This window comes from Anabrus simplex, chromosome 3 (genome assembly GCF_040414725.1).
Source record: "Anabrus simplex isolate iqAnaSimp1 chromosome 3, ASM4041472v1, whole genome shotgun sequence".
Taxonomy (NCBI): Eukaryota; Metazoa; Arthropoda; class Insecta; order Orthoptera; family Tettigoniidae; genus Anabrus; species Anabrus simplex.
In genome coordinates, this window is record NC_090267.1 from 308,710,910 (window position 1) to 308,730,707 (window position 19,798).

Here is a 19,798-nt window from a genome sequence, read left to right on the forward strand (position 1 = left end):
TTTATTCAATTTTGCCTGAGGCATTAATAAAGTATCGATTAGGTGGTTATTAATACTTACTTCTTGATTAAACATCGATACGGTCATGAAATGGACAACTTGTAATAGCTCAATTGAAGTAAATTGCCAGCTCCCGAAGATCAGCACGACATATTCAACATCAGGCGCTGTGCTTTCAAACGCCGACTGAACTTGATGAATAGCTTAATGATCCAGTATTTGCTTCGGTCACGAAAATGTACATATATATGTATACATATAATACAATTCAATATTATTGAAATATGTAACTAGGATCTTGCATATTTTTTAGAACAGTTGACGTAAAAAACAATTGTGAAGAGAAAAATGGTAAAACGCGCAATACCGGAAACAAATGAAAAACGTATATGCACAGTGCGCTATTTCTTGAAGATAAAAATTCAGGTCGTAATTGAAGTAGTCAAAGTCAGCGCAAGGCATGAGTTTAAATTTGAATGTCAAGACCCAAAATGCAGGTGGCAATATAGTATATTAGTATACAGTTCAATTCGGGAAGTAGTTTTTTTTTTTAAATATAGAGGAAAGGTGGAAAGGAAAGATAGGATAAGTTAATAAAGGAAGAGGATTAGTAGTTACGAGAAGATTAACCCTTTGACCGCCAACACCCGATTGATTGGACGTTCGAGGTTGTCTAAAAACGCCAACGTCCGATTGATCGGACGTTCCTGTAAAAATATTTTGTAAGTTATTTATTCGTGTTAATAATAAATAATACATGTTTTGGACTAGTATAGGTTTAAATAAGACTATATACAACATGTTTTAAAGTTGGTAGCACTGATAACCGTGTAGAAACTGATGTTTTGTTGTAGTAGTTGGCGGGAGTAAGTCTGCTGCAAGGTGCTGGCACGTGGCGAGCTACGAGCTTCTACCGCTTCCCGCCTAGCCCTGCTGTCATTCTCTCAGTTCACTGTGTGTCATTGTCGCTGTCAGTGCATTATTCCTTTCCTGTGTGTGAAATGAGTCGTTCGCTGTTGAGTGAAAATACCATTCAACATCTCGTTGCAGATGATGATTTCCTTAGTGATAGTGAGTTTGACAAATTACAAACCAGTTCATCTTCAGAAGTTAGTGAAACTGACGTGGAAAACAGTGATTCAGACTCAACGTATTCACCTATTGCTACTTCCAGTATGAGTTTTCGGAACAGTGTAACAAACGGTTCTATAAATAGGTGAATCTTGTCATCGTCTGAGGAGGACGACCCTTCTGCCAATGGTCAAACTACATCTACAACTCAGCCATCCCGCTGTCGTGGCCGCCCCCGCGTCTCTCCTGATGTTTCCAGCAGTGAATCTGAACGTGACAGTGACGGGTGGGATGTGATTGTTGAGGGCAATGACTCCTTACACAGTCATTCCTTCGCATTCCGTGAAAATCCAGGCAGTAAACACTGTCCACCTCGGAATTCTCCTCCTATCTCATATTTTGATCTGTTCTTTCCTATGTCTTTCTTGAACATGTTAGTGACCTATACAAACATGTACGCAAGAAATTTTATTCAGGAAAATCGCCATAAATTTGGAGGACACAGCAGGAATCGTGTTCGGAGACCTGTGAGCTTTGTTGAGATGAAAGCTTTCCTTGCTGTCTTAGTGAACATGGGTTTGAATAAAAAACCAACAATTGAATTGTATTGGAGTGCCAGATCTTCCCAACACATTCCGTGGTTTAGCAAAATGTTGCTAGGAACAGATTCCAGTCAATTCTGAAATTTTTTCACATGGTAGACACTCGAACATTGCCAAAACCGGGACAGCCCGGCTATGACCCCTGTGCTCGATTTAGTCCTATAGTTGATCATGCCAATAGAGTTTTCAGACGTTACTACACCCCAAATGAACAACTGTCAATTGACGAGAGTTTAGTTGGTACGAAAAACCATACGCAGCTGCTGCAGTATATGCCCAACAAGCATCACCACAAGTGGGGAATCAAGTTGTGGTTACTCTGTGATAGTGTTACGCATTACTGCTTGTCATTTCTTTGCTACAAAGGTAAGAGGGATCAAGACAAAAATAGTGACAGTGGAAAAAACGGGCTTGGTTATACGGTTGTGATGAAGTTGTTGGGAATGGGAAATTACTTGAATACGGGCTTCCATGTGTTCGTAGACAGCTTCTTTACCTCAATTCCTCTAACTAAGGCTTTGTATTCAAAACTGACACATCTAACTGGCACATTACGTAGTAATCGGAAAGGTATACCCTCTACTATGAAGCAAACATTTTCTGTTGGAAAAACTAAATATCGCCGCAAAGGATTTACGCTAATGGTGGGCAGTCGGCTAAAAAAATCGCAGAAAAAGCAAGTACTTCTCCTGTCTACAAAGGCTGAGGCAAAAAGTGAAATGAAATCAAGGAAGAAAGGAAACAAGTTATTTATAACCAGCAAGCCATCTGTTATTCAGCAGTACAATTCTTATATGGGCGGAGTTGACTCATCAGATCAAATGCTGTACTCTTATTTACATGAGCGACGGACACTAAAGTATTGGAAAAAAGTGACATTTCACATATTTGGTAGAATGATAATCAACTTGTACATTTTGTCTAAAGATAATACGGACAAACCCCTATCAAGACTTGACTTCACAATTTCAGTAGTTGAGGAACTAGCTGCCGAGTGGCTTGGTGACCAAGTGGCAATTCAGCTCCCGCGGGCGGCCAACGAACCCCTTGCTCTCTTATCGGAAAAAAAAAAAGAACACAACTGTTCCGTATGCAGCAAGATCAGTACCAGTCAAGATGGTAAAAGGAAAAAGACCAGATACATTTGCAAACAGTGTAAGAAGGGTGTACACCCTTTGTGCCTCGCTAAGCACATTTGCTAGAGCACGTCATAAACATGTCTATTATTCGTAAATAGTTTCTTGTATCATATTTTTAAGGCAAAAAGTGAATTTTTGAGTGTTCAATGTGTGTGAAATAGACATTAGTAATAATTTTTTACTTAAACCAAACCAGGAACTGCGGCTATTTGCATATAATGTAAGATCAGAAAATTTCATGTCAAATAATAATAATAATAATAATAATATTGTAACTGTAATATCGTACATAGAGCTCTATATTTTTATATGCGGCACAGGAAATACCACCTCTCTAAAATAATGCAGTTTTTGATAGTAAAAATATATTTTTTTGACGTTTTTTGTTCACGAAATAATATCTTTTCAGAGAAAGAAAATATTTATTTGAATTATCACTTCATAAAATAAAAATTTAGAAAATTAAAGTGCATTAATTTACATCAATTAAATGTCCAAAGCATTACCTTCAAAACAAAAAAATGTCCATCCAATTTACATAAATGGAACAGAAGTTATTAGGAATAATTTACTGCAAGGTAAAATGTGCTCATTAGGTCTTGGCAGTATAGGGCTTGGGCACCGCGTATGAGGCTGGCGGTCAAAGGGTTAAAAGGATTTGAAGTTAAAAGATGATGGGATGAAATGAAATGGCGTATGGCTTTTAGTGCCGGGAGTGTCCGAGGACATGTTCGGCTCGCCATGTGCAGGTCTTTCTATTTGACACCCGTAGGTGACCTGCGCGTCGTGATGAGGATGAAATGATGCTGAAGACGACACATACACCCAGCCCCAGTGCCAGTGAAATTAACCAATGATGGTTAAAATTCCCGACCCTGCCTGGAATCGAACCCGGGACCGCTGTGACCAAAGGCCAGCACGCTAACCATTTAGCCATGGAGCCGGACAGATGATGGGAAAGGATAAGATAGGGAAATAAAGGAGGGGTAGCTTAGGGTGGGTTAGGAGGGTGGGTTATTGGAGGTAGAAAATGTGGGTAGGAACTTTGTAAGGCATGAAAAATTGAATTTGGGTTTATAAATTTAGAATTTTTGAGAAGAAGAATTAGGAATTCAAATAGGATATTGGGTTTTTCAGAAATGTCGTTTAAATTGAAATTAGGGTTGAAGTATTGGTCAAGGTGAATAAAACAATTTTCAGTAGTGTTTAGGAGGGGGCCTTTGTTAACGATTTTAAGATATTTTTAATATCTCTTTCAATATTAGTGAATTTATGCTTGGAGTCTTGTATGTGTTATCCTATAGCAGAGAATCTGTTGTATTTAATGGCGTTGATATGTTCGGAGTATCTGATGTTGAAGTTGCGGCCAGTTTGTCCGATGTATGAGGAGCTGCAGTTGTTACATTTGATTCTGTATACTCCCGATTTAGAAAAAGCATTCGATTTATTCAGTGATTTAGAGTTGTGTAATATATCAAGATTTCTGTTATTGGTTCTAAAAGAAATTTTCATGTTGTGTTTTTTAAGAACATTAGTTATTTTATAAGCATCTTGAGTGAAAGTAGAAAATGCAGTGGGTTTGCTTTTGTCTTTTGAGAACGTAGTTTTAGGACGGTGTTTGAATTTGTTGATAATATGGTTTATGAAAGAGTTGTTAAAAGCCATTAAATTTAGTGATATTACGGATGGTGTTCAATTCGTTATTTAAATCATTTTTAGACATAGGGGTGTTGAAGGCATGAAAAATTACGCTGTTATAAGTACCACGTTTATGTGCTTGAGGGTGTGAAGAATCTTGCCGTATTGTGGTTGCTATTTGGGTTGATTTTCTGAAAATTTTGTAAGTTAAAGAAGGATGTCTACTTATAGCTAAGTCTAGAATTTTGTTGTGTTCTGATTCAAGGGTGAATTTAATGTTAGAGTCAGTGTTGTTTAGAAGAAGTGTAGAGGCTGTGTTGGTTGATTCTTCATTTAAGATTACTAATGTGTCATCAACATATCTGGCCCAAAAGAGAATATTAGAGAAATTATTAATTTTTGTGTTTTCTAAGAAGTCGAGGTATATTTCAGCTAGAATGCCTGAAGCTGGTGAGTCCATAGCTAAACCATCTTGTTGGTAAATGGTGTTATCAGAGGTGAAATAATTATTTTTGAGAACCAATTTTAAGATAGATGTGAAGTCTTGAATTTCTAGTTTACTCAGATTACTGAATATGTTTAAGTTGTTGTTTATTATGGGGAATAATTTGGAAATTGGAGTACTAGGATACATGTTTACGATGTCAAAAGAATGGAGAGAAAAATTTGGTTGGATGTCAAAGTTCTTTAATTTGTCGATTAATTCAGAAGTGTTTTTGATAGATTTATTGGATAAAATCGATAATTTTTTAGTAAAAATGTTTGGATGAATTAAGAAGTATTATGTAAGGGACTTGGTGCTATGCTGCTGTTCAGAAGATTGCGCCTTGCTTTTTTAAGTGACTTACCTTCTACTTCTTCTGAATTTTACAGTGGCTATCCCTGTTGTTTTATATTGCCTCTTCAACTGTTTTTTGTGGGGACTTTATCTTTAATTTCTTTCTTACCTATGCATTGTTTTTTGCGTTTTATTCGGCTGATGACCCGGATTGGGGTCGAAACTGGTACCGCTTCCGCTTATAATTAAATAAGAATGTAACACTACATTTCGTATTTATTTGTATTGAATAGGTTGAACTACCTTATTTATTATTTCAATTTCATTGTGATACATTTCAATATGGAACATTATGAAATTTCTATCTTTAAGTTTTCAAGGGGTCGGCAGTCAGTAATTGAAGATGAACCTTGTCCCAGTCTCCCAGCAAGAGCTCTGACTCAAGAAAACATTGATGCCGTAAGGGAAATGATCAAAGCAGATCCACATCTTACATTTTGTGACATTGAAGGGACCTTAAATATTGGGTCAAGAGCAGCGCAGACCATCGTTCACGATTATTTAGGCCTTACCAAGAGATGTGCCCGTTAGGTGTCACATTCCCTGACAGAAAGCCAAAAGGAGGAGAGAGTGGACTGGTGTCATTTCATGCTAGAAAAATTCAATGGAGGGCAGTCCGAAGACACCTACAGTATTGTCACAGGTGATGAAACATAGGTCTACCATTATGACCCTGAAACGAAGAGACAGTCTTCTGTGTGGTGCTTTCCAGGGGAGGAACCACCCACAAAAGTTCAACAAAGTCGGAGCTCCGGAAAAAAGATGGTGGCAACTTTTTTACGAAAATGGGGCATCTCACCTCTGTGACCTTGGACACATGTCGTACAGTCAATGCTGAATGGTACGTGAATGACTGTCTTCCCAAAGTCCTCACCAGTTGGTGATCACAGCACCCAAAGTCCAAGAGTGGGCACCTTCTGCTGCATCACGACAATGCATCTGCACACAGGGCTGCCAGAACAATGGCCTTTTTATAAAGGGAAAAAGTGCGAGTGTTACCTCATCCACCCTCTTCACCTGTCCTGGCCCCATGTGACTTTCTGTTCCCTAAGACCAAGGAAAAAATACGTGGGTAGCAGTTTTCGTCAGATGAAGAGGCCATTGCAGCGTACGAGAGTGCACTAAATGACATCCCGAAAGAAGCTTGGACTGAAACATTTCCTAAGTGGTTTCTGAGAATGGAAAAAATGTATACATGCTAATGGAGAGTATTTAGAAAAGTTGTAATTGTTGTTTCACAAATAAAATTATTTTCTAACACTCGGCTGGAGAGCCACTTTCATCAAGCACGTTTTGAAGTTTCCATTTTACACTGATGCTGTAAGATGTTCGTGACTCGTTGACTCTCTTTTGAAACATATAAATCTGCATTTAAATTGAAAAATGTGAATATCTGCATTTAAAATGGAAAATATGAAAATTAATATTAATTAAATAAAATACACAATGTCGAACCTTGTACTCACACTTCTTACCTGCTTACTTACACATACGTTATTTGAAGGGCGCCATCTACCACTCAGTGCAGCAATAATAGAATTAGAATCTTGACTATCTCTAGGGTGTGGGGTAATAAGCTTACTTTTGACAACTTACCATATAAGTTCTGGGAAAAGGAGATTGGCGTTTGGTTTCCCCATTAATTTTGAGGTTAAGATATTTTACTGTCATTGAAATAATACTATAAATTCATTTGATAGAACAAAATATATTCTTTAAATAATATAAAAAAAATAGTGAGACTTGTTGTGATAAAACAGATGAGAACATGAATTTATGACATTGCAACTGAAAGAAACTGGGCATGAATTTGAATTCTTCTTGGCCGGACATTTAACAATTTATACAAAGTATATCCCTCACTGTTTCACTTGACTGTACCTTCAACACTTTGAGTGTAATTACGACGTATTCCTTAAATCTGGTGTTTACTGTAGATGTCACGCTTAATTTGGTGACGTATCCATGCGACTGCTTCTCCTTCATATCATATAATTTCTTGGTAAATCTGTATGGTATTCAACTAAGTGACCGACCAACTTTGGTCTCACTCTCTCAATGACCAAAAACTAATGACTCACTGAGTCTTCTCCATCTCGTTCCCACTCATGGACTCTCGTTGACTGACCGACTTAGGGCCTCTGCTTCCAGTAGAATAATGACTGTTCACTTATCCTTTTTGGCTTCTTCACTGTAGTACTGCTTCCGTTTAACTAATGACTGACGCTACAATATGTAGCCGCCTTTTATAGACGTTGGATAGCACACATACGTAACCTCCAGAAATAACAATGACATACTCCCACAACGCGACAGATATTACATGTAATGGTGAAATCCCCTGGGGCTCCCTAAGAAACTCAAAGGAACTGAGCTCAGTGCTAAGTGAGCACGATGACGTAGCCATGACGTGGCGATGACTTGACAGAAATGTCAGGAGTATTGCACAATATAGCAATGTCATATCCAACATCTGATATATAACAATTCTCACTGTATACATGTCTTGAGTGTTATTCTACACATACGTATATATGCATACATCTAAGTACAATCCTGCAAGCGACAAGCGTTGCAGAATTGAATTGAATAAGAATGATAATTACAATAATAGTAATAATATCACAGATATAATAATAATAATAATAATAATAATAATAATAATAATAACAACAACACAGATAAAATAATAAAATAATAAAAATACAGATATCATCTTGTAACGGGATTTGAACCGTTACAATGCCAACTATTCCATGTGATCGTCGTGCTGAAACTTCAACACATCTCACAATTTCAATACTTGCATGAATTTCTAAGCTAGCAGCTTCCAAATGAGCAATTGCACTCTATATAATTCAAAAGTTCGACTTAATATATGCCAGACTTTCTGACAAACTGTTGGAAAACAATTCCTGCGCAATCTTGATAGAAGAGGCAGAGTATTCCACTTTTATTAACTACAGATGTGATACGGAAAAGCAGTTTTGTGAATATTAGTTCTCATTCGGAAAGTTGACTATGATTTTGCAGAGCTACAGTTAAAAACGTATCAGATGTAAGGCTTTTCAGGCGTTTGCTCTATTAACCAGCGTTTCGTCTTAGGTCCGACACTAGACTCGTCAGAGTGGGATGTGTCAGGCTCTGACGAGTCTAGTGTCGGACCTAAGATGAAACGCTGGTTAATAGAGCAAACGCCTGAAAAGCCTTACATCTGATACGTTTTTGACATGCTCTGTTGGTGAAAAATATCTTCCCTCCATGGGAATTTAGAATTTTCCACAGCTACAGTTGTCGCCAAACCGCCGAAATATGACCAAATTATGTTTCTACGAAAATAGCTCAAAATATGACCTTATGACAAAAATTAACCAAAATATGCACTTATATGACAAATAAAAATCATTTGTGGCGGATTTGCACCAAAATCCAATCAGGCAAGAAAATACAAAGAAAAATATGACTTTTTCTAAACATCTGAGCCCTAATATATTTTATACAAAACATGTAATTCTTGTGTTTTATTGTCATTTCAGGGTACCTACAGCTGGCTGAATCAAAGTTGAAAGCACTCAGTGTGTCAGTGAGGTTAAAGCAGCCTGATAAGAGATTTGAAGCTATTAAGAACTATGGCAATGAATTGCAGGTTGGTTTTAATTTATATGGCATGCATTCAACATGTACAAAAATTAAGGTACACAATTTTATTGGGATTTATTGATGAATGTTGTGATATCGGCCTGAATGATGTGGGTTTTTTTTCGCCTTCAAATGTCTGTGTGGAAAGCATACAGTACTTTCATAGCATTTAAAGAACATTTGTTACTGGTTCTTATAAGTAGCTCTTTTGTACTGTTGTACAGCTGTTCATCTTGGAACGTGTTCAACAGAAAACTGTGTGATTTGAAACAATCAAGTCTACGTGAAACGAAAATCGGTTTGTCATTTTAGCTATAGCGACAACAGGAACTGTATGTTGTTATATTTTACTTTTATCATTGTGAAATGTATGATAAACTAAGGGCTTGTTGGGCACTTCTCCCAGTTGAGAATATTTAAACATATTTCAATAAAATGAGAAACCGATTTATCAAGACATGTTCTGCAATAAAGTCTGCAAAGCAACCTAGGTGATTGCGTTGTTCTGTAATTGTATTTGTGATCTTAGATGTGAAGCTTTCTTGGTCTGCTAAATTACTATTTAGTTTGTTTTTTGGGTTGAAGATATGGATACTTGTTACACAACATACACATTTTTTTTAGGAAAATAGAACTAAGTAAAGGAAAGGCTGTGGTGAAAGAGAATACAGGAAAGAAGGAACTGACTTGTCTGAAGACATTGATAATTCTATATGTCAGAAACACAGCAGACAAAATTGGGACGTAACGAAGAAAATTTTACATCAAGACCTTTACAGACTACAAAGGAAGTTAGTTACCTGTACCAGTCAGTCTATCACATTAAAAATAGCTATGGTATCTGCTCTGAAATTTTCTGAATTTGGGCAGATTGTCACACAAAGTGCTCTTTAATACATTCTTGCACATTAAATTCTTTCAAAAATCATAAATCATTATCATGCATTCATTTTCTTAAATACGTAACAGCAAATAGGCTATAGTCATGTACACTTCTGTCTGTCTGTCTGTCTGTCTCTCCACTGAACAATCTCCCTCCCTCTGCCTTCCCCCATCTTCTCTACAGACAGATTTGTGTTAGCAAGCCACGATCAAAGCCAACGACCTGAAATCATTCAAGGTTTGTACACTGGGGATAGCACTGTGGAACCAGAGTTGTATTAAAGTTGAGAAAACTCTCAGATTTATTAAAGTGTTGATAATGGACTGCTATATTCATGTAATTTGTCTCACTTGTTATAGTTCCACAGGTATTATATTTTGTGCTTCAGCAGACTGATAAACTTATAAATTGTGTTATCTGCCATGTAGATGAAGTGAAGCATCTGATTTCTATCTGACTTATAGAACCTATCTGTCATACCAAAAACCAAGACATGGAAGTTTCAGCTGTAAGCATTTCTGCAAAACACAACCTAAAATTTCTTTTGACAGAACTAAGCTTTCAGTAGCTGTTCCTTGGAATCTGGAAAGAAAAATCCAGTAGGCTAAAGAAAATAAGAAACATCTGAACAGTATACATTTAGAAGTAGCCTACAAAATCAGTAATTCTTGGATGCCTATTATACACAAATGACTATTATGGAGGTCAGACTATGAAAATACAAGACGAACTCTCAAGGTACGTAGCAGTACTGGTAACTCCCAGCTGACTGCTGAGCGAGTGGTTTCTTCCAGATGTTTCGAGATGTCCCCCAGGGTTGGCGGTAGCCGGCGGGAGGAGATACTATTTAAGGCAAGGCACAGTGACCACCTTCATAGTTTAATATAGCTCCCTGGGGAGACTAATTACCGTGGCTCGAGCAGGGGTGCATCAGTTGCCTTGATAAAGAAGACTGCAATGTATTCAAAACATTGGCAACTTCTACATAAAGGTATATAAAACTACACTGATGAACTCGGAACAACAACTAAATTGTATTTCTAATGTTTATGACGTTCATTGTATATGAAGTATCACTGTCTTCGCCTTGCTCACTTGTTTCATTAATATTACTACCTGTACAGTGTACGTCTGTTGGAGTTTTCACCTGAATGTCATATTCAGCTGCCCATGAGTAAAACCGGATTTAGGCAGATAGATTCCAATTTTCCTAGAGATATTTATTGTAGAACACAGCTCAGTTGCTAGACTTAGTGGTACTCATCACAGTTGTAATATAGATGCCAACCAATTCCATTTTAAACCTCTAAACACTCCAAATTGAATTGCTGGTTATTTCTGTTATTTATGCTGTGTATAGGTGAGTGGATGATGCAGTAGTCATCTGACCTATATAGCTTTACTTTACAATCTTTGTTATCCTCCTTTTAAAAGTGTCCATCTGTGTTAGATGGGACAGTGTCTAACTAGACGTGTTTTGGCTTATCTAAAAGCCATCTTCAGTAGGAAGCTTAAAATGTTACATACCGGTATATACACTGATAAATAAAACGGTGAGAAAATTGTATAGAATTAAAGGAACAATGGTCATGAATGACAGTTAAAAGACGTGCTAATGTTCAGATGAAAAAGTTTTCTTCTCTAAAACTCTTCTGGTTAAAGCAAAAACTTATCTAGTCCTTTGTAAAATGGAAAATCTATCTTCCAAGGTGCTGATATTCTGTAAATGGTGCAGTTGGAATCAATAGCTCATGCGATATCTGAGTATTTCACATTTGTTTTGCTCAAAGTAGTGAAACTATTAATGAGGGGATTGTGAGTACATGTAGTCTGCAATGGGAAAAAAGAGGGAAACGAATGGGAGATACAAATAAACCATGGCATGAAATAAAAGGTTATGAATCCAACTAACGTACTCATTAGGTGGCTGTCCTCTCGAGTGGCAGGACCTTGTCATTCTCATATTTCAGTTCATACTAGACGTGTGTGTTGTTGGCTGTTGTTAAGTCAGAGTTAATACGGTTGGGAGGGGAAGCGGAAGGGGGAACGGGAAGAAGTAAGGTACGGGAGGGGGATACTGAGCAAAGGGCGGGTATAGTTTTGAAATGTCGACAGTGAAACTCATTCTTAATATCAAACTGTTGACAAATAAGTGGGACAAAAGTTTGAAGCAAACCATTCTTCTTCTCATTAATTTTGTTTTAAATTATGTGAAGAGTTACTATATTTATCAGTACCAATATAAACATTCTCAAGTATATTGAGTAAGGGACCTTTCTGTTCATAATGTAAAATCTTGCTCAGTTGTTGTATATTTGTGATGTAGATCCTTACAGTGTTTGCTCATGGCTAAGTAGCGGTTGTACTTCAAGACGTTAAGATGTTCAGTGTACCTTATATTAAAATTACAGTCTGTTTGTTCTACATATGTTGAGGGGCAAGACTGACACTTCAATCTGTATACCCCAGAGTTCGTATATTTATTGTTTTCACTGATGGTATGGGGATTAAGAAGTACCGTATAATCTTGAATACCACCCGCACTGTTTTTTGAAAATATCACTTCCAAAGTTGGGCGCGGGTCTTATTTAAAACTTTGGGAAATTTATCTTTCCGAATGCGCGTAAATCGGGCATCACCGCCGGCGCGGCTTGGCAACAGTGCTCTCTCCGCTCTCAGTATACGCTACTTCCGCGCTTGGCGTCAGTCTCATGCACATTCTTGGAGTATCAACATGAATTCCACAAAGCGTTTGCGATCTTTTACTGCGAGTGAGAAACTGAAAGTAGTTCGGGAAGCTGAAATTATTGGAAATCGTGCCGCTGGTAGGCAATAAGATATTGACGAGTCGTGTATTCACGATTGGAGAAAGAAGAAAAATGTGCTATTAACATGTACTGGTGATTGTAGAGCTTTTTGTGGACTGAGTGTACAGTTTCCAGAAATTGAATGGGTGGCGGCTGATAATCACACACTGACGCCAACTGGTCGCATTCAACACCCGGAGGTTCAGCTGCTGTGTTTGCGGATTTTGCCGGCATGGAATTATATCCCTGGAGACCTCATATGGAAGAGCTTCAGGAAATGTAGCATTTGTAATGCTATGGATGGCAGCGATGACGACATTTTGTGGGAAGGTGGTGATGAAAGTTCTGAAGTTGGTACTGATGATGATGATGAATGAACTCGTTGGATATCGTTCTAGAAATGTTCGTTTACTTTTATTAATATTTTCTAATCATTTGATGTGTGTTAGTAAAGATTGTAAATAATTTTGACTTCACTTTTAAAAAAAAATTTTTGTTCTTTCAAAATAAGGGTGCGGGTCTTATTCGGTGGCTGGCGGGTGGTATTCGAGATCATACAGTAATTTAGAATTGATGTGAGTAGTCCTGAGAGCTATTTTTAACTTACGATTTTTAAAAATATCAGAAATTTGATGTATTATTATTGTTATTATTGAAGGTAAACATAAACTTCTCTTTAGGGGGAGGTTCTTTCCCCAAGGTGGGGTTAAGTTTACTCTTAAATGTATTAAGAATTTTGTTCATTAAGGCTTTACTGAAACCATTACTTTTAGCTGTTGTGTGAATGGTGTTGATTACTTTCCTAAAATTCTTACGAGATAGAGGGATATCAAGTGCTCTGATAATCGTGTTATTATAAGCTGCGTTCTTATGTATCCCCGCCGGGCTGAGTGGCTCAGACGGTTAAGGCGCTAGCCTTCTGACCCCAACTTGGCAGGTTCGATCCTGGCTCAGTACTTTGTACTTTGTTTCCAAATTCTTTCGATGAATATATATTTTTATTTTATTGTAAATTTCTTTTTCACTAATTTGTTCAGAGAGGATGGTTACCTAGTTGTTCTTCCTCTTAAAGCCACCACCACCACTTGTCGACATTCAAAGGCGATTTTAGAGTTGATTAGTAATACCCGTCAACTCTGTTCCATAAAGAAAGTTAGAAATGAAGGAGAATAAGTTTTCGCAACAAACACGTAAGTAACGTGGTGGATAGCAGTTGTTAACTCGTTAGAAATAAAGGCTAAGTAAATGATCGCTTAATTTTAATACTCTCCACTGAAATTAAGTTTGAATGCGGAACACCTCAAGATATGGCAGAGCACATCACTGATTTCAGAGGTTAGTTTATATTTTCTCATGTCTGGTTAAATTTCGGAGAGGCTATTTCCATGTAAATTTATAGCGAGAATGTTATAATTTCTCTACTTGCGCTTGGAATACTTTTTCATCATACATATAGTACGGTTAAGTTAGGTTAGGTGACGCTGTTTGAATAAGAAAACTGAAACAGTTGCCACAAAATGTGATAGATCATCTTCGGTACTGTCTTGTTTTCTCGCTGTGTACCCTTGCGAGCTCCTGTCGACATTTGAAGGCAACGTAGGACTTAATAGTAATACCTGTCAACTGCTGTTCTCTAAAAGAATATTAAAAATGAAATATGATAACACCTTTTTGTAATAAATGCATAAATAACATGGCCAAAAGCAGTTGTTAGTTAACTCATTAGTAACAAAGGCTGAATTAAACGATCGCCTAATTTTAAAGTTATATACTGAAATTAAGTAAGAATGTGATACACCTCAAGATATGGCAGAGTACACAACTGATTTCAGAGGATAGTTTATATTTTCTCGCGTCTAGTTAAATTTTGGAAAGGCTGTTTCCATGTAAATTTGTAGCGAGGAGGTTATCATTTCTCTACATGTGCTTGTGCTTGAAATATGTTTTCATGATACATATGTACGGTTAGGTTGTAACGCTGTTTGAAGAAGAAAACTGGAATGTTTGCCAAAGAGGCCTCTGGAGTGATACTATAATTTTTTCAGAATGAAATTAAACATACACTTTCAAGTAGTATTGGATTTAGAAAAATAACAAACGAGTAAGCAGTAGTGTGGATATCATCCGCAAGAACTCAAGTTTTGAAGAAAAAGATTGCCATTTCGTACCGATTTTAATGTGTATGTGGTTTTTCCCGAGTTTTACAAAAATCGGATATAACTACAATCCGTTATAACGAGTAAAATTTTCCCTGTTATAAATTCTCGTTATAACAGACTTCTACTGTAGTATGTTTTGTTGTGTGATGCCATGATTTCAGAAACTTCTGATATAATCCGACAAGCGATTGGTTGACTAACCTGATATAATTAGCACAAAACAACCTTAAAATAAATGGTGGTATTACAACACGTTCATTTTTCTAAGAAGTCAGTCTTATTCTTTACTATTCTATAGGCGTACAGTCTTGATAACCTGTCAACTTGTAACAAGTTTCCAATCAGTTTAGCAAAATAATAATAATAAACAAATTAAGAGGTAGCATAAAATCTCAAAGCAGTGGGTTCATTAATGGTGAGATACTAAGTCCTCTGGAGGTTAAGTTCACTCTCTCGATCATAGTAACAAGAATATTCATACCTGTCACTTTACTAAAACAAAACCTTCTTTAAATTGTTTGTTACATTACACTTCGCATACCTGCCAACCCTTCCCATTTAACCGGAAACTTTCTGTTTAACTCGTCTTCCGATTTCGCGACTTATTTTTAATTCTTTCTATTTTTTACTAATATAACCTCCAGTACGGTCAATACTCTACCCCTGGGATAAAGGATACATTCTTATGTGCTTGTGTAATTTATCCAACCTCATTTTCAAGTGTATATTTTGGTGCTTTATTTCACGAGTGTATCGTCCTTCGCCTTGTGTATCGTGTTTCCTGCTCATTACAGCAGCACGTGTGCTTTATGGCTGGGGATTCGGGACGGCAGTCGTTCTACAAGGAAGAGAGGCTAGCGCGCGCTAGCAACTCAGTTAATCGGGACGAAAGAATGAGTTTCTTATTGTGTGGTTCGTGCACTATTAACATCGTTTCTGTATGCAATTTCGTTGGAGTTGTAGGCCACATGTTTTATTCAAGTGGTTCTCTGCTTTCCCCTATGTCAAAGTTGTATGTTAATAATGTATGAGGCATACCGATCTGTTTTGTATGTGGTAGTTTTGCGTATTTCAGTACATTTTTGTTTGTTCTTCTTCTTTTCTACTGCTTTTCCCACACCTGTGGGATCACGGGTGCGAACTGTGTCACACATGTGGATTTGGCTTTGTTTTATGGCCGGATGCCCTTCCTGATGCCAACCCTATATGGAGGGTTGTAATCATTATTGCGTGTTTCTGTGGTGGTTGGTAGTGTAGTGTGTTGCCTGAATATGGAGAGGAAAGTTATGGGACAAACACATACACCCAGTCCACGGGCCAGAAGAATTAATCAGAGGCAATTAAAATCCACGACCTGGCCGAGAATCGAGCCCAGGACCCTCTGAACCGAAGGCCTTAACGCTGAACATTCAGCCAATGAGTCGGACAGTGCATTTTTGTTCATTCTTACTTCATAATTTTAATGAGTTGAATGTATTTCAGGGAGTTGGGTCTGTCAGTTTGTTATTTTCTCTTCACATTATGGCCAAAAAACATAAACGTTATCTCCAAGTGTTCAGAGATACCTATAAAATTAAATTTGTTCATTTTACAGTCTAATAAAGAAACTATTATGCATTTTGTTGCGTGTGTCAGTGTGATATAAATACAGTAAAACCTCGGTATCTCGAATCACCTCGAGAGATAAATTTTATTAATTCAGTATTGATACAAAAGTTCTTAAAAATTAAGATTTACATCTTGTCATTCTAATTTAACGGGACATGTTTCACCCATTGTATGGGCATCATCAGCTGTAATCTCATGCTTAAAAGATAAAGATCAGGATACTGATTACTCTAGTCAAAGTGTTACATAAAGAAATATATATGTTATAAAAATGAGGAAAACTTATCATAAGTTCCCAAAATACAATTTACACAATTAAAATATGTTTAAAAATACGTACGAGAAAAATAAGAAATGTTGGTGCAATCTTACATTGAAATCCTTAAAACATTTTTAAAATAGTCAAACTGTCCTTATTTATGTAAACGTTAAGAAAGTCTATGGCTAAAATTATGGTCTTGAGGTACAAAATCAAAATGAATGGAATCTGGTTAAAGAGAACCCAAATTTGAAGTCGTAGAATGGTAACCATGATCCTTAACCCTTAAGCACACGTGCCAAATTTTAGGATTCAAACACGCACGGGGTCTTAAACACCCCAGGATTTAAAACAACATACTGTATTTCAAAAATTATGATAGTGATTTGGATTTCTGTAAGTTATTGAAATAAAACAACTCTTTCGCTAATATTCTATCACTTCTTTATTACACAATTGGTCAATGGACATCAGTACGAAGCATAATTTGATATACGCTTTTTTCCAGACGGATTTTCGTAAGTTTACGCTAATTACAGAAAAAAGATTGCTGAATTCTTTGAGAACATCATCTATTTTGTTTATAAGCAAATTATCACAAAATAATTTATTCTATTTTACCACCTATTCAATACAAGCCACGCGCTACGTGGGTGAAATTAACATAATACTATGTACACTTCTTAGGAACATGTTTCGCCCCTTGTTAAGGGCATCATCATCCTGTAGGTAACCTTAAGGTCAAAAGTCAGAATCATTAACCAATCATACAAGGAATACACTGAAAATATGTTAAACTTTAAAAACATCTTAAGTTAACATGCTACAATTATAATATAGAAAAATGCCTATTACAAACTAAGAGTATTGAGAATAAATATACAAGGAATACACTGATAATATGTTACACTTTGAAAACATCTTAAGTCAACATGCTATAATTATAATATAGAAAAATGCCTATTACAAACCAAGAGTATTTAAAATAAATAGTGTCTGAATTCATGGGAAATAAATTTAAAAGAATGTAAATGAAAACTACAAAAAAAATTAACGAAGACCATGATTTTGCTGGTCTTGAGCTGGAAACAGTCGTGATTAAGATTGAAATCCTCTTTGGGTATAATAATCCCAAGAATTCTGTATCCAAACTTGATATAAAAACAATGTCCATTGGTTATAAACAACAGCTAGAGATTGAGAATAATCTAGGTAAGTTGAGTGTTGTGATTAAAATGCTGGAACATTTGAAAAATTATCAATTTTGCAAGCAAGAATATTCACACATGACTGTTCGTACCGTCAAGGACACAATTCAACAATTACGCACCAGCCTGAACTTGGATTTACGACACCGCTTTACGCGACAAAAAACATACGATCATTTTTCAAATGTTACAGCATTTTAATCACAACACTCAAATTACCTAAATTATTCTCAATCTCTAGCTGTTGTTTATACTGTAACTATTGGACATTGTTTTTGTATCAAGTTCAGATACAGAGTTCTTGGGATTATTATACCCAAAAGATTTCAATCTTTCACGACTGTTACTAGCCCAAGACCTGCAAAGTCATGGTCTTCGTTAAACATTTTTTATTTTTAGTCTTCATTTACATTCTTTTAAATTTATTTACCATGTGTTCAGACACTAGTTATTCTCAATACTCTTAATTTGTAATAGGCATCTTTCCATATTATAATTGTAGCATGTTAACTTAACATGTTTTTAAAGTGTAACATATTTTCAGTGTATTTGTTGTATGATTGGTTAATGATTCTGACTTTTGACCTTAAGGTTACCTACAGGATGATGATGCCCTTAACAAGGGGCGAAACATGTTCCTAAGAAGTGTACATAGTATTATGTTAATTTCACCCACGTAGCACGTGGCTTGTATTGAATGGGTGGTACAATAGAATAAATTATTTTGTGATAATTTGCTTATAGTCAGCTTCAATACGGACCAACCATGAGAATTGTCTGTTGTATTTCGTTTATGTTAAGCAAAAGGAGTAATAAATCATGAAAACTGTACAGTTTCAACACACACTTATTCGAGAAAATATTTGGAAATAACAGCACAAAATGTGGCTTGTAAAATTCCTTCCACTCAGAGAAAATAGTGGGTCATACAAGGAATGGAATGGTTGACTGTCTGAAACATGTAGTTAACACTAAAAATATACTGTATCAATCAGCTGTTGCACACATAATTCACTAGGAAGTTCCGGGGGAAGTGGGAGGGTGGTACTTGCCTTTATTCCGGAGCACACCCTTCGTAATAAGTGAAGCTGTGTTCCATAGCCAAGCATCATGAGGAGTATTTGCCTGTTTAGCTGCAGTTTTCACAGTAGGGAGATTATGGAAACTATGTTTCTTGCCCTAATTCTTATATTTCCTGGCGGAGGATTCTTTTTCCTAACGGTATCATCCTTTCCTTTGTAAATGTCTAACATAATTATGTGCTAATGGCAAATCGTCATCTCAATCACTTTCAGTACCTCCTGTTCAGTTTCCGAGTCATGCTCACTGTCTTTTAAATTATCCTCGTTGCCGTTGCTGACGTCACTGCCAAGAGAATCTTCATCACTGTCAACCGAATCAAATGAACGTCTTATTCTGTCCTCTTCGATGAAGAAATTATCCATTTTCTTGTCAGATAAGTTTCTCCCCATGGGAAACACAAAATGAAAATAGAACTCATGCAATATGCCTAACACAGCTGTGTTGAAACAAATAAGGGCACATATCTCGACAATACACTGAAACAAAAAAGGTGTTACGCAAGCACTCACACGGGGTGTATTTCACATCGGTCCAACTTTGAAGGTGTACCCTCCTTGACGACTGTGCCGGAACTGCCTGCACATGGCTGAGCGTTTGGAGTGGGAGGTGTTAGGAAGGTACCTAAAAGAAGAAACGGCTGCAAAACAAATTGCGCTCTGCGTCGAAGTATCTAACTCAACTGGGGTGGATTTCACCTCGGCGCGTGTGATTGAGGGTTAAGTGGCTTAATCATTTATACAAGATATTAAATATTTTTGTAGAAAATTTATAGTTTATGATAATAGGCCTACTATAAACTTTCTACAAAAATATTTAATGTATTTTTTAAATGATTAAACCACTTAAGGTTCATTGTTGCCATTC

General features: G+C 36.7%; 1 protein-coding gene across 4 annotated transcripts in view; it reads left to right on the plus strand.

The window, feature by feature from the left end:
• LOC136866294 (sorting nexin-4) overlaps positions 1-19,798 on the plus strand; it is a 166,599-nt gene that overhangs the window by 43,275 nt on the left and 103,526 nt on the right. For all 4 annotated transcript variants that reach the window (XM_068226685.1, XM_067143124.2, XM_068226687.1 and 1 more), the window contains one exon: positions 8,825-8,934. In XM_068226685.1, the coding sequence (XP_068082786.1) occupies positions 8,825-8,934 (110 nt within the window). The remainder of the gene's footprint in view (positions 1-8,824; positions 8,935-19,798) is intronic.